The sequence below is a fragment of the Cherax quadricarinatus genome, chromosome 1 (genome assembly GCF_038502225.1).
Source record: "Cherax quadricarinatus isolate ZL_2023a chromosome 1, ASM3850222v1, whole genome shotgun sequence".
NCBI lineage: Eukaryota > Metazoa > Arthropoda > Malacostraca > Decapoda > Parastacidae > Cherax > Cherax quadricarinatus.
Window position 1 is genome coordinate 16928479 of NC_091292.1, and position 26458 is coordinate 16954936.

Here is a 26458-nt window from a genome sequence, read left to right on the forward strand (position 1 = left end):
AAATTGTAGAGCTATGGTAGATTACACTGATGGGGAAGTGCTAAACCCGTAGGAGTCATACAGCACCTAAGGGATACATTCTGTGACAACTGATGGATAATTATAAAATAATGGTAGTGTGGGAGGGGTGTCGGTACTCGCATCCCGTTGAGGGAGATTTATATGGTGTTAGAGATGAGGTTTGTCAGGAAACAGAAGTGTTTCCTAACGCGGGTTTTAGTCATATGACGACCCACAGCTGGAGCTTTTGGTTACGACTTTTTGTATGGTGTGTATCCCAGTAAAGAAGAGTTGTTGGGAAGGCAGATGAATATTTGCTTTCGTCAGTAAATAAATGAACATGTTGAAGACAAAGTGGCTGCATCAGTAACTTTTATCCTTACAGTGTCCATGTGTTGAGCTTAGAAGTTGACCTTTGTCTTGCCTACTATTCTTAGCTGTACGGCTTCTGGTTCCAACTAAATACAAGCCGGTACAATAATTTGTTTATTTACACTATTAATACCTTACATGTTACGCGTACAAGTTTGATGCAGAACACAACAGTGAACTTAAATAGAACATATACATTCATGAGATATAGAAACCTGGCTCTTCCCTTACATTTAGTACAGCTGAGCCTTTTAGGGAATTTGTTAGCTACAAATTTGAGCTTTTACACAAATAGGAAGCTTCAAAGATTTTTCGGTCGTGTTTTTTATATCTATGATGGTGGGTTATTAAGGGTCAGGTACAAGTGATGGGCGACGCCAGGCGGCCGCTTCACCTCGCCACATCACTTTACTGAAAAATGAAAAGGAGACATAATGTAGTGTCTTGCTTAGATATAACAAAATATTTTGTAGATCAATAAAATGAAAATAGTAAATATTAAAAACTATTAAAAATTATATCGTGGAAAATTGATCACGAACATAGTTTAGCGTGTAGCTACAAATGAATAGGTAATAATACACGCAGGAACTAAGTTCAGGAATCAACTAGAGTATATCATTGTGTGAGAATAATGACAAAATAAACAAGAGAAATACAAACTAAGGAGAAAAGAATACCGCATAAAAAAAAATTTATAGAGACTTCAGGCATGGTAGAATAATGATTGTTGGAAGGTAACACGAGTAAGAGTAAGATTAAGAAGCTAGGGTATAAGAAGAGGCCTAAAACAGTATCATCTACTGGGGAGACCTAAACAGTATCTACTGGGGAGAGATGAAAACTACCAAGGGTAGAGCTCAGTCTGTAGATGTATGTCAGCATCTGAGGAATGGGAGCTTTGATCTATAGAAGATAAGGGTAACTCAAAATTTTAGATCAAGAAGTAGACCTTTATTAGAATAAAGGCGCCCACCCGTCTTAATGGGCTGACTTCGTCTATTAGGGATCCAGGACTGACATTAACCTTATATGAAAGTTTTATCTCTAACTTTTTACATTTATAATAAGTGAAACAGATATACAATGACGAAGTAGTCGTACATGATTATTAATACCATAAAAATTCATAGTTTATTTCTATAAAGGCAAATAACTGTACTTTAATGCCGTCCTCATGTAAACAAAAGGTCACACCTGCTGAGTGGGCAGGTGAGTGGAACTGTGCTGACGGAGGCACTTGATATCATCTTTGGCGAACTTGAAGAAGAGAACGTAGACGACGAAAGCTAGTGAGCACAGTGTAGCTGGAATCACATCGTTCATCAGTGAGAACCACACCACCAGTACACCATTAAACAGTACCACCACCATGGTAGCGAACCACCACAGCCACTCTGGACCAGTCGTCTCCTCAAACCGCTTCTTCATGTGCACGGAAATTCAGAATATTACTTTTTATGAAAATGCTAAATACGAGAGGGTCGAAACGACCGAGAAATAAGGGGTGTTAATCAGGTTTAATCCTAGGAAGAGGAGACTAGCTCCAGTTTCTTGAGTCGAAGTCCTCCACCAACATTAAGGCACCTGAAGGAGGGAATTTATAAAATGTTGAAATAAAACAGTAATAAACACTGGACAACAGCAAATAATCCCACACTTGATTACCTCCACTTCCCCGGGCAATGTATTGGCCCTGATGGGTTTTGCGCTTTCTTGAAAACAGTAATTACAAAAAAGTATTAAACAGAAGGCGAGTAGGTATATAACATTTACTGGGAAACTGGAAACACGTAAGGGTAATACAGTCCCTGAGAATGAGGTAATCAGGTTTATTTCGAGGAAGAGGAGGAAAGCTTCAATTCCTCGGATAAAGAGCTCATCACCAGTATGAAAAAACACCATTAATGAGACTGACCTCATAGAGGAGGAAGAGAAGTCTGCCAGTAAGGAAGATGTAGACGGCAGTCACAGCTGCCATCCCAGCACACATCCCCAACACTGTTAACACAACATTCTTTTATGTTGTTACTGAACTGCTGCAGAATTTTTAACATATATAGACATTGTAATATAAATATACTATATTCATGGTAGTGTTAATCTGATATGGGAGAAAATCAGCGTCGATCAAAAGAGAAAGTTTCTTAGCTGAAGATCCCCGCACTTGGATTAAGGTTTTCCAGTGAAGGGGAAGGTACGTATATGTAGGCTTGGAGAATTCATGTTTTAAATATATGAGAAATTATCCAGATTCGTCTTTCATTGGAAAATTAAACTTCTTTGAAACGTCGCCATAAGTTCTAGTTTCTCCAGCGTGTGTAATCTGAATATTGTTCCAGTCATGGTACTGCCTTGTGATTATTTATCTGTTTGCGCTTCCTTCCTCTCAGCTTTACATTCACATTTCAAATTTGTGGCTTATTTATTTCATTGGGATACATTATAACTGGCTAATTTTCATTAAATGACAACTTTACGTTATCAAACTTAAATAGCGTGAATCGAGAAATTTGATAAAAGAACAGTATGCCATATGCATTCCATATTTTCCACCTTCACAAAAATGCATTCTAGCTTCCTGTAGAATGATGTAGGTGCTAAGCTATCATCACTGTTTAATGCTCATCCATCCCCCGTCATGTTATTGCCTTAACCTTTCTGTCACTTATGACATGAGATTTAACTAAAAGTCTTTCCTTGCAGCTCCTGCCCTTCAAACATTTCTCGACTGGTATGGACGACTGAGTGGGTTCCAGGCTGCTTCTGCGTATTAGAAGGTTTCAGGGGTCAACGCCCCCGCGGCCCGGTCTGATACCAGGCCTCGTGGTGGATCAGCGTTTGATCAACCAGATTGTTACTGCTGGCCGCACGCAAACTGACGTACGAACCACAGCTCGGTTGGTCAGGTACTGACTTTAGATGCCTGTCCAGTGCCTTCCTGAAGACAGTCAGGGGTCAATTGGTAATCCCCCTATTGTATGCTGGGAGGCAGCTGAACAGTCTTGGGCCCCTGACACTTATTGCGTTGTGTCTCAGTGTACTCGTGGCGCCCCTGCTTTTCATTGAGGGAATGTTGCAATACCTGCCGAGTCTTTTGCTTTCATAGGGAGTGATTTTCGCGTGCAAGTTTGGTACTAATCCCTCTAGGATTTTCCAAGTGTATATTATCATGTATCTCTCTCTCGCCTGCATTCCAGGGAATACAAATCAAGGGACTTCAACCGTTCCAAGTAATTTTGCTTTATCATACTTATGTGTGACGTGAAAGTTCCTTGTACACTCTCCAGGTCAGCAATTTTGCCTGCCTTGAAGAGGGCCGTTAGTGTACAGTAGTATTCCAGCCTAGACAGAACAAGCAATTTGAAGAGAATCATTATGGGCTTGGCGTCCCTATTCATCCTATCATTTTTCTAGCAGATGCAGCAGATACATTGTTGTGGTCCCTGAAGGTGAGATCATCTGACAGTTTCACTCCCAGGTCCTTCACATTACTTTTTCACTCTATTGTATGGTTAGAATTTGTTGTATACCCTGATACAGTTTTAATTTTCTCAAGTTTTCCATATGTGAAGAGTTTAAATTTCTCTTCACTGAACTTCATATTGTTTTTGAGCGGCCCATTTGAAGATTTGGTTGATGTCCGCTTGGAGTCTGCTGTGTGCCAGCTATTTTTTTTTTTTTTTTTTGTATGCATTTGACAGCAAATTACAGGATTAATATTTGTAAACTAATATTTATCTCGTTTATATTAAACAAATAATTTTAAGATTAAAATAAAATAGATTTACTTCATTTTTTATGAGTATGTTAATGTTTAAAATGCATAAAATTATGTTAGATAAAAGAATACAAGTGCAACTAATGTGACATTTTGTGTCAACGTTTCGCTCTCCAGGAGCTTGATAAAGCTCCTGAAGAGCGAAACGTTGCCATGATAAAATGTCACATTAGTTGCATATAATTATATAAAGTGCTCAAAGGTCACTACCCCTGAGGGAACTGCACCTGTGACCTGCCAGACAACAGTAGTAACTGTGTCCGTGGCAGGTAGTGTGAATGTGATTGGTGGGTGTTGAGTACCCTGATTGGCTAGTGGGCATAGGAGAGGTGCCTTGAGTGGCTGGTGGGTAAGGAAGAAGTACCCTGAATGGTGAGTGAATGAGGAATACCCTGAGTGGCTAGCGAGTGAGGGAGGAGTAAATACCCTGATTGTCGCGGTGCTCCGGAGTGATGACCAAGTGTAGCATCAGTAGGTACATCACCACCTGCCCCAGCGCCATCACCTGAAACACAAGACACTTTACTACACTGATCTTATTGAATTTTTAGAGAAAGAGCTAAACTCTTAGGGTTCATACAGTATCTGGGGGAGAGGGGGGCAATCAGATTCAATCCAAGGAAGGGGAAGTCAGAACATATTCCTTGGATCAAGAGGATCTCACTAGCGTCAAGGAATTTTCCTTGGTGGGATGGTGTGATGGAACAAGGTATTCTTGGTCCCCATGCAGGCTCCTCTTTTACAAGAAGCAGTTAGGTAAGTCTTTTACAGAACTGTGCTCAAGGCTCACTTACTGCAACAATTCTGTGGTGAAGAATGAAACGTGTGTTATTAAGATTAATTATATTAGAAGTAAGTTGTACATAAATCAAATGATGCTGTGTTGAGCAGTATGGGAGTGAACTGTCAATCATGTGAAAGCTTTAAGTTTATAGTGAACTGGTGTATGGAAGGGTGCAGGGGGGAGTTAAGGGGTGTTGTAATCGTTTCCTAAAACCATTACAATACCCCTTAAGCGCTAAACCCGTAGCAATTATAAAGTGTGGAAAGTGGGAGGTAATCAGGTTTAATCTAACGAAGGGGAGAGGTGACCAATTCCCTTGAATCAAAAACTTTAAGAAAAATCTCTTCCAAAATCTGGTAATTGGGCTTACCATACTGATGATACCCAACCAGTATACTCGTTGTCTCGCTCCGTCATGGGCACTCTTCTTCTCGAAAAACTTCATCATACTGCACCACTAACGTTTGCAATAAGCACCCTTAGATTATCTATACCAGTACCAGCACCACCGACGCCACTGAACACCCCTGGCTGGTTCACATGTATCGCTTTTTGTGCCACTGGCGTCGCTAGACACCTCTGGTTGGTCCACATGTATCACTTTCTGGGCCACTGGCGCCGCTAAACACCCCTGGCTGGTTCACATGTATCACTTTCTGTGCCACTGACACCGCTAGACACCCCTGGCAAGGTCACTTAAATAAATGACTGCCTGCATCACTACTGAGACAAAGCGAGCCTCTGTACTCACACTTCACCTCGTCTGCCTCACATTTGTTAATTAATGTCACTTTCAGGTACGGTTGATTGCAACTTTGCTAATAAGTTAAGTTTAAACGCTAGTTATTAATGGTCGTATTACAATATTACCAAACAACAGAGTGAATGAAAGAAAGGCTGGTGTGTAGTAAAGAGGACCCAGCTAGTACGTGTGAGCTACTGTGCCGAGACTTCCTTCATATTGTAGTCTTATCTACGCTTGTATCTGATAATGATTAGATAGCAACCTTTTGCAAATTTTTATTGTGCGATTAACTGATTAGGAGTCGAAAGTGACCATAATAGGTTTCATATGTAAAACTTATTTTCTAAACTTTTAGTGCTGCGTACCTCGGGCCACAAAGTGGCCAAGTAGATTGTTATCGTCATGTAAACTCCGAATCCATTTGACAGTTATAATTTATCTTCACACATTGTTGGCACAAGCTTTCTAGGTCATCAGATGAAACCAGACATCGAATTCTTTCCACCTAAGTATCTAAATAAGCCAGGACTCGCAACAATCGATTCAAGTTGGACAAATTTTCATTTTGAAAGGACATAGGTAAGTACTGGTTTGGCAAAAAGAGCTGTAGATGAGTACAGTAAAATCCCACAGCGTCACTGAAACGAGAACTTTGGGCAGCTTTAAATATGTGTTGGACAGATATCTGAGTGGGTATGAATTAGACCTTCCTAGCATGGGTTAGAAGACCCACTGCAGTGTTCATTCATATTCTTACCCATTTTCCTGGATGCCTAGTACATGTAAAATGTAACCTTAATGATTCTTGTGCCTTGTGTCGTTTATTAAATTTAAAGCCTAACTCCTGTATAATACGAATCATTAAGGCTACAAATCACATACACTAACATCAAGAATAATTAAATCTCCAAAATAAGAGATGAAAGTGAAAACTGTGACCTATATAGTCACAAACCTCTACATACATCAAGACTTGTATATTACTATTATATTTAGGAGGAAGTGTTAAATTCGCATCACCTGGGGGAACGGAAAGCAATTAAGTCTAATTAAAAGGGGAGGATAAGACCATTTCCTCTGATCAAGAGCCCCTTCCACCATTAAGGAGCTTCCCATGAGGGGGGGGGTAGCTCTTTTAAAATATTAAAGTTCTATTCCTAATTGCTAGTATACAGGTGATATGCAGTCTTAAGTTTAAAGCTCACTAATTTAACTGTTTAAGTATGGAGCAATGTAGTGGATTTTATCTTGTAGAATAAACTGATGACATACCTCTTAGTGTGCGGTGTCCATACATAATGTTAGGTTAGGTTAGGTAGGTAGACTTCCTGACGTGGGTCTTAGTCGTATGATGATCCGCAGCTGGAGCTCTTGATCATCTGACCGAGGCCTTCTACTGGCTTACCGGTCCACCCCTTTAAATTATTATTATTATTATTATTATTATTATTATTATTATTATTATTATTATTATTATTATTATCAAAAGGAAGCGCTAAACCTCCACCCCTTTAAAAATTATGGTTATAATTATAACTACGTATTAGATATTACTGTGTACCTCTAGTACATAAAGTATTACATTCCTCTTACATTCTCAATGTGGACTGACTCACTAAAATATTAATATTAATCATAATTAATATGTTGCAATTATTTAAAATTCGTAAAATATTTTTCGGATGGCTAAATAAAGAAGTTTGGAAATGTAATGCAAACTCTCTCGCCACTCAGCCATGTTGCCAATAAAAAGTTAATTAACTAAAACAAATTTATACAGACCTTGTGTTTTGGCTCTTCGCTGGCAAGTCTAAATTTTTTATATTTTTTCAATCATTGGGAAGCAATCAACAAATTATTAAATATTCATATTTATATTCAGATAGAAACCAATTATTTCAACGGGATGATTGATTTCGATACGAGGTTGGGAAGGTGTGAACCCCTCACTGTCTTGAGTGTAGAGAGACACTAAGGATCTCACCATCATGGTAGCTCCTGCTGTGGTCGTTAGCAGTGCTGACGCTGCTGCTCCCTCGGGTTGTCTAAAGTTAGGAGTGACTAATGTAAGTTTGAAAACACATGTAGTAAAAGGTAATATTTATTGGCAAGACGTTTCACTTGCATGATAAGCCTCGTGTAGGTGAAATATCTTACAAATAAAGATATGTATAGAGATCACATAAGCCTAGTACTTCTCCGACCTGTGGTAAGGACACTGATGGAAGGGGTCCCAAACGCAACCTATATTTATATTAACAAATACAATGTGAATTCTGAAAATGTTGGACTAGTCATACCTGACCCTATTGGCACCGCGATTATTTTTGAATTTCGTTAACGATTAGACTGAGCTAAGCTCCATTCTTGGATCAAACATGATTACCTCTCGATCTTCTGGCACTTCGTTGCCCGTTATTAAGAGCTTCTCATTGTAGTTTCCAGGATTCATCAGCGTCAACATGTCTGGAGGTCCTATGCATGTGTTCGGTCCACTTGTTTACATCCATAACCTCCTCGCCGCCTACCTAAATACCTGGTGAGTTCCTGGTACCTCATGGTTTTTCTAGTCGTCCTCCAGTCTCTCTAGCCGTCTTCTGGTCTCGTTAGCGTCCCCTGGTATCGCTAGCCATCCTCTGGTCTCATTAGCAGTCCTCTGGTCTCTGTAACGAAACCCTTTAGTTTTAATAATGGCACAGTTTGACGGCAGTATTTTTTTAACCAGTTGAAGCAGTAAACCCATCAAGGTAATACACAGGACCTGTGAAAGTTGGGGAACATGTGTGTCAAATAAAGTTGGTAGAATTACCGACAATATGTAAAGTAAAAGGACACAAGTGCAACTAATGTGACATTTTATTGTGGCAACGTTTCGCTCTCCAGGAGCGAAACGTTGCCACAATAAAATGTCACATTAGTTGCACTTGTGTCCTTTTACTCAACATGTGTGTCAATGTAGTAGAATTGGTATAACAATCTGCTTTCTGCTCTATTTTATTTATTATTGGAATGAGGGATGCCTCTAAACACTGACATCACCTGTGATAGACATGCTGGCCCATCCTAGGCAGGCCTTTCTCAGATATTTAGCCAATATATTATAAAGCTACCCAATTACGTCACATGGTGATCCAACATTTGTTGGATCACCTCACTAAATTCCACCTTACCTTACATATTCTAGTCCCTATATAAACCTGTTTCTCAAGCCCTATGTATAGAATAAATAAGATTCCAGCACTGATACGTTTCCATAATTGTCCTAAGTGTTTGTTCATTATGTGATGATACCGATAAAATGCGGAAGAGAACACTTGTGGACAGTTTCTGGATATTCATTAGGACTGATGATTACCCCCCACAGGATAGGAATGGGGTGGATACCTCCTACAGAATGAGTATGGGGTGACTACCGCTCACAGGATAAGTATGGGGGCATAATAATAATATTAAACTATTAAACTAACATGCCAAGTTTGACTCTTTTTGTGCCGGCAGTGTGGACTACGTGATACCACACGATCATGTCTATGGGATCCAGCTGGACAATGGCACCTGGAATGGCATTATGGGTCAGGTCACACGCAAGGTCAGTATTGAATCTGATGATCAGGTCACACTTAAGATCAGTATTAAAGTTAGTAGTCAATTCACACACAAGGTCAGTAATACAATTGGTGGTCTATTCAGTTTCTGACGCGAGTTAAGAACAAATAATTTTCACGGTGACAGTTTGTGGACATGGCAAGTTGTTTTTCCTGGTTAATAACTTTTTCAGAGCCGATTCACTATGAGTGAGATCACGGGAAACATACTCAGCACTAAACCTATACATGAATGGCTGATTCATTACTTACCGCCACTCGATACTGAGTCACAAAATTCGTATTGATTGCTATGTACATTTCGATAATTATATACAATAAATGTACTTTTTCCAGTCTTTGGAGGCAATAATCTCACCAACAAGCTAACATTCTTCACTGATTATTCCTACTTAAGAAGCAAAAATGAGTTGAATTATACAGCACCATGAAGGATGACAATTGAACTAAACTTGACGTGAGGCAATGTACAACAGGAGGTGGATATGTCTGGGACGTTGATGTACATGGACGCTAGCAGGCAGAGAGCTGTAGACACCAGCGTGGCGCTCTTTATCAACGACAAGATCCTCACTTACAAGCGGCCCGTCCCACAGGCTGACCTGGCTGGCTTCCTCAAGCCTTTCACCCCCATGGTAAGACAAACCACTGCTAACTAAATAATAGTCTGTCAGCATTAATATATGTGAAACGCTAAGCCCATGTGGGTCGTTGAGTAAGACACATGTGTAACATTAGATTTAGCTTCCCCCTGATTAAAAGAAAACATTTCTGAACAGCATCTTTCTTAAATGGCAGATGTATCTTATGAAACCTATAAGACTTTTTTTTGTGGGGTTTAGGCTGTGTAGAGGCAAACTTGTTTTAATTCTGTACATTAGCTGGAGAATTCATTATCTGGTTACCTGGAGTATATCTGGAGAGGGTTCAATGCCTCAGCGGCCCGGTCTGTGACCAGGCTTCATGGTGGATCAGGGCCTGATTAACCAGTCTGTTACTGTTGGCCGCACGCAAACCAACGTACGAACCACAGCCCGGCTGGTCAGGTACTGACTTTAGGTGCCTGTCCAAAGCCTTCTTGAAGACAGCCAGGGGTCTATTGGTAATCCCCCTTATGTATGCTGGGAGGCAATTGAATAGTCTTGGGCCCCTGACACTTATTGTGATGTCTCTTATCGTGCTAGTGATCCCCCTGCTTTTCATTGGGGGGGGATGTTGCATCGTCTGCTTTCATAGGGAGTGATTTTCGTGTGCAAATTTGGTACTAATCCCTCTAGGATTTTCCGAGTGTATATAATCATGTATCTCTCCCGCCTGCGTTCCAGGGAGTACAGGTCGAGGAACTTCAAACGTTCCCAGTAATTTAGGTGTTTTATCGCACTTACGTGTGCCGTGAAGGTTCTCTGTACATTTTCTAGGTCAGCAATTTCACCTGCCTTGAAAGGTGCTGTTAGGGTGTAGCAATATTCCAGCTTAGATAGAACAAGTGACAAGAAGAGTGTCATCGTGTGCTTGGCATTCCGAATTTTGAAGGTTCTCATTATCCATCCTGTCATTTTTGTAGCGGAGGCGATTGATACAATGTTATGGTCTTTGAAAGTGAGATCCTCTGATACGTTCACTCCCAGGTCTTTTACATAAGTTTTTTACTCTATTATGTGGTTGGAATTTGCTTTATACTCCGATGTAGTTTTAATTTCCTCACGTTTTCCATATCGGAGTAATTGGAATTTCTCGTCATTGAACTTCACATTGTTTCCTGCAGCCCATTTAAAGATTTGATTGATGTCCACCTGGAGTCTTGCAGTGTCTTCAGTGGAGGACACTGTCATGCAAATTCGGGTGTCATCTGCAGAGGAAGACACGGTGTTGTGGCTTATAACCCTGTCTATGTCAGCTATGAGGATGTGGAACAGGATGCGAGCAAGTACTGTGCCTTGTGGAACAGAGCTTTTCACAGTAGCCGCCTCAGACTTTACTCTGGTTACTACTACTCTTTGTGTTATGTTTGTTAGGAAATTATAGATCCATCTACCAACTTTTCCTGTTATTCATTTTCATGCATTTTGTGAGCTATTATACCATGGTCACACCTGTCAAAGGCTTTTGCAGAGTCTATGTATACCACATCTGCGTTTTGTTTGTCTTCTAGAGCATCCAGGACCTTGTCATAGTGGTCCAGTAGTTGGACAGACAGGAACGACCTGCTCTAAACCCATGCTGCCCTGGGTTGTGTAACTGATGGGTGTCTAGATGAGTGGCGATCTTGCTTCTTAGAGCCGTTTCAAAGATTTTATTGATATGGGACGTTAGCACAATCGGTCTGTAGTTCTTTGCTTTACTGCCCCCTTTGTGGAGTAGGGCTATGTCTGTTGTTTTTAGTAACTGTGGGACGACCTCTGTGTTTATACTCCGTCTCATTGATTTTAGGTTGTGTAAGCTTTACTGTGTAAATTTTATTAAACATATTACTTTCCATGAAAAACTGGAAAATGTCTCTTCTGATCACGAATAAATCACAGGGTTTGACTTTATTGGGTTCTCCTAGGTTAAATATACATGTAATTTTTTAGTGCCCTTAGTTAACGTCTGTTTGCCTCTAAAACTACTATAAAAATTAAATGCTATATACTCAGAGCCTATATAGTAATTGCTTACATATTTATGTATTCCTTAACCACTGTCAGTCTTACTGGCAGAACAGTCTGGATTTTGACCAGTGTAAGTCCCTATGTAAGTCCCTGTCTGTCATTTTATGGAGAAAACTGCGAGGATTGAAATACTGTTTTTTATGCGAAAATTCCTGAATGCCTCTTATAACCTCATTAATGATAACTTGATAATGCAGCTTCTGAGTGGATTCAAACTTAATGTGCTGGTGTATTTTGGCACTGTATATTGTTCTCTCTGAGATAACAAGAGTATACCTTTTCGGTATGGCTTCAAATTGGCTGTTTCTTAATGGAAGGCTTAAATTGGTTTTGGTAGTGTATCGCTTAATTTGCCATTTTTTTTATTGAATTGGGATGTTAATTTCCATGTGATAACTTGTGAGTGCCTTTTCTGATTTGCCTCAGATCTATCATACTAATATTTAGCTGAATTAGCAGCTTGTGCCACACTCTGCAGGTTAGGTCAGGTTCGTCAGGAAACAGGACAGGTGTTTTCTGACGAGGGTCTTAGTCATATGATGACCCGCCGGTGGAAGTTTTCGTCATATGTCCGAGGCCTTCCGCTGGCTTACAGATCTACCCCTTTAAAAATTATGGTTATAAGTTTATCCACACTGCACTTTCGCTATCGCGCCCATTGCAATTAGTGTAATTACAATTGAGAGTCTTGTGCCTTTTTTATATTATTAGATTAAACTCAGTTGTACTATAGTCAATACCAAATTCATTATATTAGACCATAGTGCAATTACTAGTGAGAGACTGGTGCTATTTTTAATTTGTATTTTTATATTACTAGTTTATACCTAGTTGTACTTTAGTTCATTCCAGCACAACACATAGACAACATCAACTTCATTATGTGTAGTAGTGACTATACTCTGTATGACCAAAATACTCTAGCTATATACTTGTCCAAACTTCCCACCACTACAGATATCAGTACTAGAACTCAACACACAACTCAGGATATAAATAACCATAATTTAAACCTAGAAGATGATTGATCACGTTGACCCTGATCTAAACCTCCATAATCTGACACCCAATCAAAACCTATTGGAAAGTAACTGCCTTTATTACACAGCATCACAAGCCAGCACTATCCTAAACAATGCTAAAAGTCTATCAGTACTTAACTACAACATCAGGTCCTTAAGCAAACATTATGATGACCTCCTGGCACTCCTTGAATCACTAAAGACACCCTTCTCCTGCATTATTCTTACTGAGACCTGGCTTAAGCAGGACACAATAGATATCTACCCCCTACCAGGATACACAACAATTCACAACTGCAGACCAAGCCAAGTTGGGGGTGGTATTGCAATCTATTACTCTAACCAATTGTCTTGTATTAGCACCACTTGCTTTAGTGATGAATATGGGGAATACATTTTTGCTAATTTTACTGTAAAAAACCTTAAGACACCTATAACAATCGGTGCCATTTACCGGATACCTCACACAAACATCCCAAATTTCAGTGAGAAATTAAAGTCACTAATAACAAACAGACAAATGAATAAGCACCACCTTCTCTTAGCTGGAGACTTCAACATCAACCTTGGCATACTAGATGATCAGCCTGTAACTGATTTCATCAACAATATGAACAACACACTTCTCATACCAACAATAACTAAACCAACCAGGCTCACTGAGACAAGTGCAACCAGAATAGACCACATATGGACCAATATACTAGCCCCCCTTAAATCAGGGATAACCACAGATAGCACTACAGACCACTACCCTACCTTCCTTCTGACAAACATTAGTAAACCACCACATGAATACAACAAAGTCTCATTTAGACTCCATGATGAGGCCTCAATAAGGAAGTTCACAGCTGACCTAGAGACTGTTGACTGGCCTACAGAATTCTCCAAGGCTAATGGTATTGATGACTGGACAGACATTTTTCTTAACAAATTACTTAGACATTGTCCTATAAAAACTAAACAGATCACAAACAAACGGCTTGGTTGCCCATGGCTAACCAGCACCATTCTGAAATCCATTGACGAGAAACACCAATATGAAAAGCAATATAGACATGGCTTAATACACAAAGATATTCTTAAACACTATTCATCAGTTCTCACCAAAGTAATAAAAAAAGCCAAACAACTATACTACTCCAGTAGATTCACAGACACTAGAGGAGATATAAAAAAGACCTGGAAAACACTCTCTCAGATTCTAGGGACCCACAAACTGAAAAAAAACAAGAATATTGTCCTAAATAAACCTAATGAAACACCACTACATCCCACTGACACAGCTAACAAGATAAACGACTTCTTCTCAACCATAGGATCTAATCTCGCCAATAAAATCCCACATACCAATGCCCATGCCGGGGACTACCTAGATGGGAATTTCCCAAATTCCTTCTATCTTGCACCAACTGAGCCCACAGAAGTCACCGAGATTATAAAGTCACTTAAAAATAACTCAGGGAATCTGTCTCATGTCCCACCATTACTGTACAAGTGAGCGGCCCATGTCCTTTTGCATGCTATTTCACTACTTTTTAACAAGTCACTAGAAACTAGCACCTTCCCGAAACTACTCAAGATGGCAAGGGTTACACCAATACATAAAGGTGGTGACCCTACAGACTTAAACAACTATAGGCCAATATCAAACTTACCATTGCTATCCAAAATCTTTGAGAAACTCGTGCACAGGAGACTATATTCATTTATAACGGCACAAAACATACTCAACCCCTGCCAATTTGGATTCAGGAAAAATAAAAGCACTAATGATGCAATCATAAAAATGCTAGATCTGCTTTACACAGCATTGGAAAATAAGGAATATCCACTAAGAATTTTTATTGACCTAAGAAAAGCTTTTGACACAGTAGACCACGACATCCTACTCCACAAACTTGACCATTACGGTATAAGAGGCCATGCGCTTGCTTATTTCAAATCTTACCTTACTAATAGGTATCAGTATGTCACCATTAAAGACACAGCATCAACAACACTGCCACTTGATACTGGAGTTCCGCAGGGAAGTGTCCTTGGTCCTCTGCTCTTCCTCATATACATCAATGATCTTCCAAACGTATCCCAACACCTGAAACCCATTCTCTTTGCTGACGACACGACTTATGTCATCTCTCACCCTAATCTTGCCACCCTCAACACCATTGTTAACGAGGAGCTGATCAAAATATCGACTTGGATGGCAGCCAATAAACTTATGCTTAACACTGACAAAACCTACTATATTATGTTTGGTAGCAGAGCAGGAGATGCACAAATTAACATTAAGATCGACAACACTCTAATTACCAGACATAATGAGGGCAAATTCCTAGGCCTATACCTTGACAACAACCTGAATTTCAGCACCCATATCCAACACATAACCAAAAAAGTATCCAAAACAGTTGGGATCCTCTCCAAGATACGATACTACGTGCTGCAAAATGCCCTTCTCACACTATACCACTCACTTATTTATCCATACCTCACCTATGCTATTTGTGCTTGGGGATCAACTGCAGCAACACACCTAAAGCCAATAATAACCCAACAAAAAGCTGCAGTAAGAATAATCACTAAATCCCATCCCTGGCAACACCCCCCCCCCACTCTTCATAGATCTAAACTTACTCCCTGTTCAGTACATCCACACTTACTACTGTGCAATCTACATCTACAGGACCTTAAACTCCAATATCAACCTTGACTTAAAATGCTTTCTTGATAGTTGTGACAGAACCCACAGGCATAACACCAGACACAAACATCTCTACGACATTCCCCGTGTCCGACTAAACCTTTACAAAAATTCAATGTATGTCAAAGGCCCTAAAATCTGGAATACCCTACCTGAGAACTCTAGAACTGCAGACACATTCATCACCTTCAAAACTACCATTAGAAAACATCTTATCTCCCTGATACACCCCGTCAACTAACTACACGAATACCACCTGGTGGTTCACACTTACACTCACTCACCCATTTGACCATAAACAAATATTTATTTATTTATTTATTTATTTATTTATTTATTTATTAACAATTTGAGCACACATACAGAGGTACAAAAAAAATACAGATAAGAGCAGCATGCCAAAGCCACTTATACTATGCATAGCATTACGGGCTGGCTTAAAATTAACTTAAGATTAACTAAGCAATGATGAAATCAGTGATAAAACATTAATGTAAACAGATTACTATAAAGCACAAGTGAGTATTACAAAGACAGGTCATATGGTTGCATGCATTGTTGTACATTCAGTCGTATGAAGTATTCTGTTAGGTAGTGTATTTAAAAAATAATAAAGTTAGATTCGGTTTTAGGTTTAACATTTATGTGATATAATTGTGAGAAACATTTAAGATATACAATTTATAAGGTTCAGTTATTCAGTATTTATTTGGTTTTGGGTGAGTAAGTGATCTTTGAGAAGAGACTTGAATTTATAAACAGGTAGTGTTTCTTTTATATTTACAGGTAATGAATTCCAGATTTTAGGGCCTTTTATGTGCATTGAGTTTTTGCATAGTGTGAGATGGACATGAGGAACATCAAAGAGTGATCTGTGCCTTGTGTTATAGTCATGTGTTCTGTTGAGGTTGGCAAGGAGATGTTTGAGGGGAGGGTTAATATCAGAGTTAAGTGTTCTATGTATGTAATAGGTGCAGTAATAAGTATGGATGTTTTGTATGGTGAGTAGGTTTAGTGTATTGAATATTGGTGGAGTGTGCTGCCTGTAGTGAGAATTTGTTATCATTCTAACTGCAGCCTTTTGTTGGGTAATTAGTGGTCTGAGATGGTTAATTGTTGTTGAGCCCCATGCACAAATTCCATAGGTGAGATAGGGGTAAATAAGAGAGTGATATAGGGCCAGGAGGGCTGACTGTGGAACATAGTACCGTATCTTCGATAGTATGCCTACAGTCTTGGAAATTTTCTTAGAAATTTGTTGTATATGTGTATGAAATTTGAGTCTATTATCAAGGTGGATTCCTAAGAATTTTCCCTCTGTTAGCTTTGTGATAGGTGATCCGTTTATCATTATGTTAAGAGGGACATCTGTAGCTCTGTTACCAAACTGAATGAAGTAGGTTTTGTCAATGTTTAGTGTAAGTTTGTTAGTCCTCATCCAGGTAGATATTTTCTGTAATTCGGTATTTACAGTATTGGCTAGCGTGACTGGGCTCGGGTGAGAGAAGACGTATGTAGTGTCATCTGCAAATAGTGTGGGTTTGAGTAATTGCGAAGCATTTGGAAGGTCATTTATGTATAGGAGAAAGAGAAGAGGGCCAAGGACACTTCCCTGTGGGACACCAACTGTAATTGGTTGCGCAGAAGAGTTTGCCCCATTTGCGTACACATATTGGCTTCTGTTGCTGAGGTATGACTTGAGGTAGTTGAGGGAGTGCCCTCTTATACCATAGTGTGACAATTTTACGTGGAGCAAGTCATGGTCAACTGTATCAAAAGCTTTACGTAAGTCAATGAAGATCCCCAGTGGGACTTCTTTTTTCTCTATTGCAGTGTATATATGTTCTAGCATGTGTATAATAGCATCATTAGTATTTTTATTAGGCCTGAATCCAAATTGGCAGGGGTTGAGTATGTTTTGGGAGATAAGGTAGGAGTAGATTCGTTTATGAATTAATTTTTCGAAGATTTTTGAGAGAGGGTGTAAGTTAGATATTGGCCTATAGTTATTCAACTCTGTTTGGTCTCCTCCTTTGTGGATCGGGGTGACCCTTGCTATTTTGAGTACTGTAGGGAAGGTGGAGGATTCAATGGATTTGTTAAAGAGTGTTGCAATGATTGGTGATAGTACTTGTGACACTTTTTTGTATATAAAGGGTGGTAAGGTATTTAAATCTCCTGCCTTGTTTTTTAGTGCGTTGATAATAAGGGAGACTTCGTATGGGTTAGTCGGAGCTAGGAACAGTGTGTTCGGGTAGTTGCCGGTGAGGTAGTCATTTGGTGGGGTATCTGAGCTTGGGATTTTATTGGCAAGGTTTTGTCCTATAGTGGAGAAGAAATCATTGAGTCTGTTTGCTGTTTCTGTTGGTGGGAGTTGGGGTTCATCTGATTTTGCTAATTTTATTTCGCTATTTCGTGATATCTTTTTTGTTCCCAGAATTTCTGATAGGGTTTTCCAGGTCTTTTTTATATCACCTCGTAAGTTGGATAATCTGTTCTCATAATACAATTTTTTTGCCCTTCTTATCAGGCTGGTTAGGATTGACGAGTAACGTTTTGTTTGGTCTCTGGTTATGTGACCCATTCTGTACTGTTTTTCATATTGGTGTTTTGTATTTATGGATTTGAGAATGCTGGGTGTTAGCCAGGGACTGTTCAGTCTCTTAGCTGTCATCTGTTTAGTTTTTTTAGGGCAGTGCTTGTTATAGAGGTATTGGGTCTTTTTTAGAAAATTATTAATACATTCGTCAATATCTGTATAGATTTCTAGCTCAGTGTGCCAATCAATGTTTGCTACTGCTGTTGTGAAGTTATTAATGGCTGCCTCATTGTGAAGTCTGAAGGTGACTTTAGTAGTGTCTTGGGGTAGTTTACCAAGAGTTGTTATGAGGAAAGTAGGGTAGTGGTCTGTGGTATTATCTGTAATTATGCCTGATTTTAAAGGGGATATGGTGTTGGTCCAGATGTGATCAAGTAGGGAAACACTAGTCTCTGTAACTCTTGTAGGTTTTGTTACTGTTGGTAGTAACATACAGTTACTCATTGTGTTTGTGAATTCAGTAACGTGTGGGTCCTGGTCTTGCAGGAGATTTATATTGAAGTCACCTGAGAGTAGTAAGTGATCTTTGTTCATGCGTGCATCAGTTATCATACTTCCTAGGTTTTGACTAAATTGGCTAATGTTTGACTGTGGAACTCTGTAGATGTTTATCAATGTGAGAGGTTTTTGTAGGTATTTGGATTTGAATTTAGCTATTATATATTCCCCATGTTCATCCCTTGTGCAAGTATTAGTGATACATTCTAGTTGGTCTGAGTAGTATATGGCTGTGCCACCCCCTTGTTGGTCTGGCCTACAGTTGTGTATGGCTGTGTAACCAGGAATGGCATAGACATCTGTAGTATCAGGCTTTAGCCAGGTTTCAGTTAGTGTAATGATGGACATATTGGCATGTAAGGAATTTAGTAATGCTATGAGGTCATCGTAATGCTTGCTTAAAGATCTGATATTGTAGTTAAAGATAGTTATGTTGTTGTTGGCACTGAGAAGTGCCTTTGATTGTTCTGCAGTGTAGTAATTACAGTAACTGTTTGATTCATTTAAGTCATTAAATAAGAGGTTGGTATCAGGATCAATGCTTGTAATCATAAGATTTGTAGTGAATCTATAGTTAGAATTAAGTATAAAACAAAGTAAATAGTCTTAAGCTAAAAAATAGCACCTGAATTATTTAACAAATGTAAAATAATGAGCTAAGGTAGTTTTTTTTTTTTTTTTTTTTAAGCTAAAATAAAGGAGACAATATAAAAGGGACTAATACAAATAAAGTGATGATCAAATAATGGAGCTTGGGAATATGATAGTAGGTAGTACTATAAAGGTAATTTTTTAAAGTTAGAATTATAGCATAAAATTATAATATAAAAGGGACTAATATAAGTTGTGGTGAACAATAAAGTGGTAATCAAATAAATGAGCTTTGGAATATAATGGCAAAATTGTGAACTTATTCTACTTTAGCACCTGAGAATAGCACCTTGATTATTTTAACAATTGTGAATATATAAACTAGGGTAGTTATATAAAGCTAAAATAAAGGAGAAAATATATAAGGGACTAAAATTAAGTAATAGTAAACAAAGTTAAATGGACAGATGGTAGGAATTATAATATAAACTTATAATATAAAAATACAATTTGAAATGGTACTTGCAATTGCACTAGAGTCTGGTATAGGTTGTTGACAAGATCAAGATTATAACTAGATTTAAATTGACAAAATAAAATTCTCAATCTTAAAATAATGAATCCTGTGATACTCCAATACTGAAACTATGTACTGTGCCAAAACAAAAGCATTCACATTGCTAAACTCACAAACTAGTATTTAGTCACTTAGCCATAATACCAACTTACCTCATAATTTGTAATATTTTAAAATAAAGAATTAAACTAAGTCCGCCCGAAATGCCTAGCCATGCTAGGTGTTCTAGTGGTACACTCTGTAATCATTATTTTACTACATGTAAACCACACAATAACCAAATTCTGTAAACTCAACATTGTAATCCTTATAGAGAATAAACTTTGAATTGAATTGAATTGAAGTACAGAAAACTGGAGTTATTTATGCAATACGGGGATATCTTTCTCAAACTGAAATATATCTAGTTAATTAATTCTAGAACCGGCTACCTAACGTACCAGGGTGCTTAGAGTGCCTAACTTGACATTAAAAAGCAAAGGGAAATCAAGCAAGAGATCGTTGAGGCGTCTTTTAAGTGATTCTTCAAGAAACTGTAAATTTATTCTGCAGATGTGGTGTATGATATTGTTGACGGTGACGGTTATGGTCACTGTAATCTTGTGGACTCAGCGTCTCCAGAACAAATTCATCAACCCGTGAGTTACCTTTTCTTAATTTCATTATTAAATAATAAATATGAAATTACATCAACATTACACAAGTTATGATTGTCATTGTATCATTTGCACTATAACAAAATTGCAGTTTTTTATATAAGTATTTATGATTACAAATAAATATTATTTCCCACAAGTATTTCCCACAAGTTAGTATGGATGTGACGATATGACCGTCTGAGTGTTATGCGGGACTTGCGTATCCAATATTGATGCTGTGTATTACTCATTAGTTGGTTTATTAGGTTTAAACCCAATCTTTTGCACAAAGGTTCATTAAGGCTACATTCCACCTGTACATCAGCCAGGGATGTTTAAATTCCTAATTTATGGAGTAAAATAACTCCAAGTATATACATGCCCGTCTAAGTGTACGTGCTCTCTTACTCTCAATGCACGCATGGATGATGACTCGCGAAATCGTAATGACACGATTGCAAATAACCACGGTACGGGTGGGGCTGGAACTCGCGGCTAGTGAGTTGTAAAACTCCAGACCAGCGCGTTAGCCACTGACGGCTTTGAGGGGACTTGAGCTAGAGTTCGTCATGGTCACGCTAGCTAGAGATTAATCTGTAAAACTTGCATAGCGGTCGCAGTGGTGCCCATGCTAACCTTCGTATGGTGTATAAATATATCTAGTTGGATGAATCTTATTGTAACCAGCTGGCCCAGTGGCTGACGCGGCGGTCTGGAGTTTTACGACTCGCTAGCCGCGAGTTCAATCCCCACCCGTACCGTGGTTTATCATGAGTGATGTACTCATCAGAGCATATATAAGTACTCCTGGGTAACCATAACGTGACATATAGCAATGGGTCATTTTCAGAGACATACAAGTTTTATGTTTAGTCTCAGTTTTCTTCTTAAACAGTAATTTCCTTATTTAAAGGAAAAATTTATTAAAAAGTGCATTTCAGAGATGCTCTTGTAAAAGATGGAGAGGAGGAACAAGAGGAAACGAGAAGGAGGTTGAGTGAAGATGAGAGGCAGCAGCCCCTGCCTACCTTGTGGACCTCTTGCCTCTGGTCGTTTTCTGCCCTCCTGGCTCTGTGTTAGTAATATTTATCTATGTTTCATTATTAAATACTATCAAAAAATAAAATATCTGGTGGTGGTAAATCAATTTGTGGATAAAAGTTTGTGTGGTATAAATAACTTTGTTCAATATTTTTTTATGTGCAAATACGCCTTTACAGACAAATGCTTTTTTAGAAATGTCATGACCTAGCCATTAATAATTACTGACATGTTATAATTAACCCATAAACTGTAAAGGAAAACTGGGCAATGTCTCATTCAGTCTTGAACCATTATTATAATCAAAGAGAGTTGAGTCACGTGACTCCATCATCTGCGTCCACCATGTTGTCGGTCTCTCAGGCGGTTTCGTTCAATATTTATTTTGTTTAACAGGGGAGCGCAAAAGCCTTAGGGGTCATACAGAACCTTGGAGAATGGGAGGCAAACTTGATTTAAGAAAAGAAAGGACAGCTCCAATTCCTTGGATCAAGATCCCTTACCGGATTCCAGGCACCTCCCTTTGTTTATGGACAGGTGTAAATATTGACTTTAAAGTTAACCAGGGGTGGAAACTCTTGTTGCAGAAGTGTACAAATTAATTGGAACTGGAGGAAATTTTGTGATTATCTCAGAATACGTCTCAGTCTCCGGCTTAATTAATATAGTTTGGGTTCTTTTCATAAGAGTTTGCTTCTGACTTCTGGCAATCATCCAGCTGTGATGTTACCCTGCAACTCTCGTCAGTGCTACAACAGCTGTTGTTTTGTAAAGCTATTCCTGCAAGCATGATTCGTGAGTGAATGTGTTTTTTGCCAAATATTCCCCTTCATGATTACTGCTGAAATTCGTGATGGATGTTACACTTAGAAAGCATACAAGTATTGTAACTCTTAGAAAACGTGCTGATTTGACTATCAGACAGATCACCTAAAATTTGAGCCTAGCAAAGTCAACTGTTGGTCGGATTCTGAAGAGAGCTGACGATACTGTTGATTGTGGAGCGCTGCGTCAAGGAAGATGTGGAAGAAAACGCCAGACATCACCTCACGATGACGGTTATCATAAAAAATAGTGTGAAGGATCCCAAGATAACCAGCAAAGATCTACAGAGAGATTTGGCTTCAGCTGACGTATATGTTGATTGTTCAACTGTTCGACGAAGGCTCATTGAAGCTGGAAGAACTGCCAGAAAGTCGGTAAAGAAACAATTATTGACTGCTGCTATGAAGAAAAACGGCTGCGGTGGGCACTCGGTCATAAGGGATGGACGACAGATGAATGGAGAAAAGATATATTTTCAGATGAGGCGCATTTTGAAGTACGAGGTACAGATCGGCGGCAGTGATTAGCAAAGACGAACCTCTTCGGAATGGACATATTCAACAGGCGCCAAAACAGCCACCTAAGATGTTTTGGGGTAGTTTTACTGCTACAGGCCCTAGACGGCTTGTTATTGTTGAGGGAACGATGATCAGGGAACTTATTTGCTTCCCATTGTGGATAGAGATTTTCTTGATTGAGAAGGCATTTTCCAGCAGGATCTTGCTCCATGCCACACTTCCAGAAAAATTATGACATTCTTCGAAGAGAGTGGGTTAAGTGTTCTAAACAGGCCTGGAAATTCTCCTGGCATCAACTCAACTGAGAGTCTGTTGGTAATAACCAAACGAAGGACCCGCGGAACACAGCTGTTCAGCTGTGGAGAAGCTAATTGTTGCTATTATTAGGACCTACCACGACGAAGAACTTGCCAAAATGTGTTCAACATTGGTCGATTTTTTGCCGAAGCTTGTAGTAATGCTTATAAAACCGAAGGGTAGTCATAACTCTTATTAAATCAATTATCTGTTAAATAACAAAAAGGCACAATACCGTGACTGGAACGATACACAAATAACCCGCACATAAAAGACAGAAGCTTACGACGACGTTTCGGTCCGACTTGGACCATTGACAAAGTCACACTTTGTCAATGGTCCAAGTCGGACCGAAACGTCGTCGTAAGCTTCTGTCTTTTATGTTAATTATCTGTTATATCATTACCGTGAATTTTTCAAGCAAACATTAATTTTCCAAATAAGCGTTTTATTTCATCGCTGTCCCAATTCATATGTACATACTGTATGTGTGTCACAATTATATTAACGGGTAACACTAAACCCGAAAAGGTCATTCAACGTTGCACTGCAGAGGTGAAAGTGATGGTAAAGAGGTAGGTGTTGAGTCCATTCTGATAATGAGTCTCTAACTGATATGGACCAGGACAAAGAAACACATAATCCAATTTTTATTTCCAATTTGTAAAATAATTCTAAAGTGTTACCGACGCTGTATTGTTTGTTATTTTTATTCAGTGAACGTTACTTCATGTCAAGATATCTTATTAATAAAAATAAGATACCAGATATACTAAGCAAATTTCCTAAATTTGCTTGTAACAGATAAGTGAACTATAGATATGTAGATATAAATCCATATGTATTCCTGTTAACCCTTTGGGGCCTAGTTCCTAGGCCTTTTGTGTATCCATATGCTCTCGCGCTACCGTCCACAGGATGGATATGGGGTGCACAATAAACTAGCCACTTCGGTGGTAAAATCTAATCTAATCTTGATACATGCAATTTGTTCAGAGATTTCTTCTACACTGCTTTCATGCCTCCATTTCCTTTGTATAAAGCTCAGGAACTGATGCTACTTTCCATGTCGTAATACATGTAAACTCTATAAACACTTTTTTTTTTTTTTGCTTGTGTCGTCTGAGAGGCTAGTTTACTGCGGAACTCATGATCAGCCTGTGAACGATACGGCACTCGAGTCACATATTTCAAATTATCTCATCATGTAGCTAATCATCTTCTATAGTTAGTCGAATAGCTTTATTAAGCACCTCGTACCCATACTGTGAGAGGTAGTCAAGAAAGCTTACAGAGACACATAATGAGTCCAGGGACTGGGCCTCAATATTTTAATATTTCAGTACGTTACAGAAATAATTAACTTAATGCAATATGTCAATACGTGTTCTCCTGGACAGCATCGAGGTGGTGGCCGCAGGGCACAGTGTTGCAGGTGATGGCGGGGGTGTGGTTGCTGGCAGCATTGGTCATCACTACAGTGTATCGGTCCAACTTGATGGCCATGCTCATCATCCCCAAGCTGCACCTGCCCTTCAACACCCTCCAGGAGCTGCTCAACACCAACATTCCCTGCTACGTCGCTCAAGGCACTGTGCTTCTCACTGATATTCTTGTAAGCTAGTCGATGAGTTAAACTGTGAGTTGTTATGACTGCTATTGGTTTCCAGTTATATCAGACTGTCCAGTCCTCTTAATCTTTAGTGTTTAAATATTGCGATCACTCGTCACTTCCAAAAACTGCTTGTCAAAGACTAAAAACTAAATTTAAACTTTATATATACATTCACACTGAGAGTAAGTGATCTAAGTCTGTGCTGCTTCACATAAAGAACATAACGAACGCTGCCTTCCACCTTCCCTGGAACCTTCAACTCCACAATCATTGAAATTTTCCAGCTTCAAGTTTCCCGACACCGCACCATACCTGAAGCAGGTTTTGGGGGTCAGCGCCCCCGCTGCCCGGTCCGTGACTAGACCTCAAGATTCTAATTTCCTCGAATTTTCCAAAGTGGAGTAATTGAAAATTGTCTTCATTGAACTTCATATTGTTTTCTGCGGCCCATTTAAAGATTTTGTTGATGTCTCCTTGGAGATTTGCAGCGTCTTCGATGGAGGACACTCATGCAAATCCGGGTGTTATTCGTAAAGGAGGACACGGTGCTGTGGCTTACATCTCTGTAGATCTATGTCGTATATGAGAATGAGGAACAGGATGGGAACGAGTACTGTACCATCAGAAGAAATTATGAAAATCTTCTCCAATACAGGAGGCATCACCATCCTCTCAAATCCCCTATCCACAGCCGCCCAATCAGTCTGACGCACCTGCTCCCCTGAAAAATTTCACGAATAAACAGCCTTCTTTGTACCCTGCTGAGGTCAAAATTGTGAGGCTAGAGAACATAACCAGATATTCACTACAAGGTTTATCTCAAGGATAGGACGAAAAGGTGCATTTCCTTCTTAAACGTAAAACTGCACTTAAGACTGCTGAGGCATTCAACAAAAATACAATGCGAGCTCATTTTCAGGCATATGAAGGGCAGCTCTGGATTAGGAATCTCCAGACTCTTCAATGCCGGTGAGGGGATCCTCAAAGAAGGAACTCGACCCATCCTTTCCTTTCTTGGATCGAACCTCATTGTCTTTCAGACGATGTATGAATCCTAGGGGTTTAGTGCTTTCTTACTGATTATAATGCTAATCAAAACCCAGATCCAGTGAAATTTGGATGGGAGAAGGACTAGCATGCTAAGACTCTTCGTGGTGTTGTGTTCCTTTACTGCAGGATGTTTGAGCTGCACCACATGAGGTCCTGAAATGGATCCACTGCTGCTGCAACGGTGATCAGCTCTAATTACGTCTCAGATGTGGATGTGCGGTTGCTTATCTTTCTTGCTCTGAGTTTTGTTAATGTAGAGTACTGACAGTTATTGAAACCATGTGATAAAGACAATTTGGAAGGTAATGCCGAAGGGAAAGCTCATGACAGTGATGAAGAAAATGATGACATTATAGAGGATTTGGTTTATTATTATCTTTCTTAATTATTAGTTTAGTGTTAGGGAAAAAGTTTAATGTTCAGATGTTAAGAGAAAGCCTATAGCTTGAAGACTGACGCTCGTTTTGTTCTCAAGATATTATTGTGGCAGTAGAAAAGATAGTCTTAGCTGCCAAGCAGATGTATTATCTGAACTATTATAGACA

At 39.2% G+C, this 26458-nt stretch overlaps 2 protein-coding genes across 5 annotated transcripts in view; one reads left to right on the plus strand and one right to left on the minus strand.

Moving 5' to 3' along the window:
* Nucleotides 1–473: 473 nt before the first annotated feature.
* On the minus strand, nucleotides 474–5903 carry LOC128686890 (uncharacterized). 2 transcript variants are annotated; one of them, XM_053774119.2, is made up of 5 exons: nucleotides 5808–5903; nucleotides 4580–4658; nucleotides 2291–2373; nucleotides 1570–1797; nucleotides 474–783 (listed from the first exon to the last, which is right to left on the minus strand). In XM_053774119.2, exons 2-5 carry the CDS (start codon nucleotides 4653–4655, stop codon nucleotides 781–783), a joined length of 390 nt encoding a protein of 129 aa, XP_053630094.1. In that variant the 5' UTR covers nucleotides 4656–4658; nucleotides 5808–5903; the 3' UTR covers nucleotides 474–780. The 2 variants fall into 2 exon arrangements, with proteins under 2 accessions (XP_053630094.1, XP_053630085.1); XM_053774110.2 differs by having other exon boundaries at nucleotides 5308–5901.
* Nucleotides 4653–26458, plus strand: part of LOC128684947 (glutamate receptor ionotropic, NMDA 1-like) — a 36071-nt gene continuing 14265 nt past the window's right edge. For all 3 annotated transcript variants that reach the window (XM_070099343.1, XM_070099397.1, XM_070099459.1), the window contains exons 1-7: nucleotides 4653–4909; nucleotides 8121–8221; nucleotides 9181–9271; nucleotides 9764–9922; nucleotides 20482–20567; nucleotides 21509–21642; nucleotides 24649–24863. In XM_070099343.1, the coding sequence (XP_069955444.1) occupies nucleotides 8145–8221; nucleotides 9181–9271; nucleotides 9764–9922; nucleotides 20482–20567; nucleotides 21509–21642; nucleotides 24649–24863 (762 nt within the window). In that variant the 5' untranslated portion in view covers nucleotides 4653–4909; nucleotides 8121–8144. The remainder of the gene's footprint in view (nucleotides 4910–8120; nucleotides 8222–9180; nucleotides 9272–9763; nucleotides 9923–20481; nucleotides 20568–21508; nucleotides 21643–24648; nucleotides 24864–26458) is intronic.

What these genes read in the sequence shown, in the direction of transcription:
- LOC128686890 (XM_053774110.2), bottom strand. Translation starts at nt 5,385, where the DNA reads ATGATGAAGTTTTTCGAGAAGAAGAGTGCCCATGACGGAGCGAGACAA. An exon ending in GGTTGGGTATCATCAGTATG is followed by an intron (nt 4,659 to 5,307) that starts GTAAGCCCAATT and finishes CTTGTGTTTCAG; the next exon opens with GTGATGGCGCTGGGGCAGGT. An exon ending in GGAGCACCGCGACAATCAGG is followed by an intron (nt 2,374 to 4,579) that starts GTATTTACTCCT and finishes TTGTGTTAACAG; the next exon opens with TGTTGGGGATGTGTGCTGGG.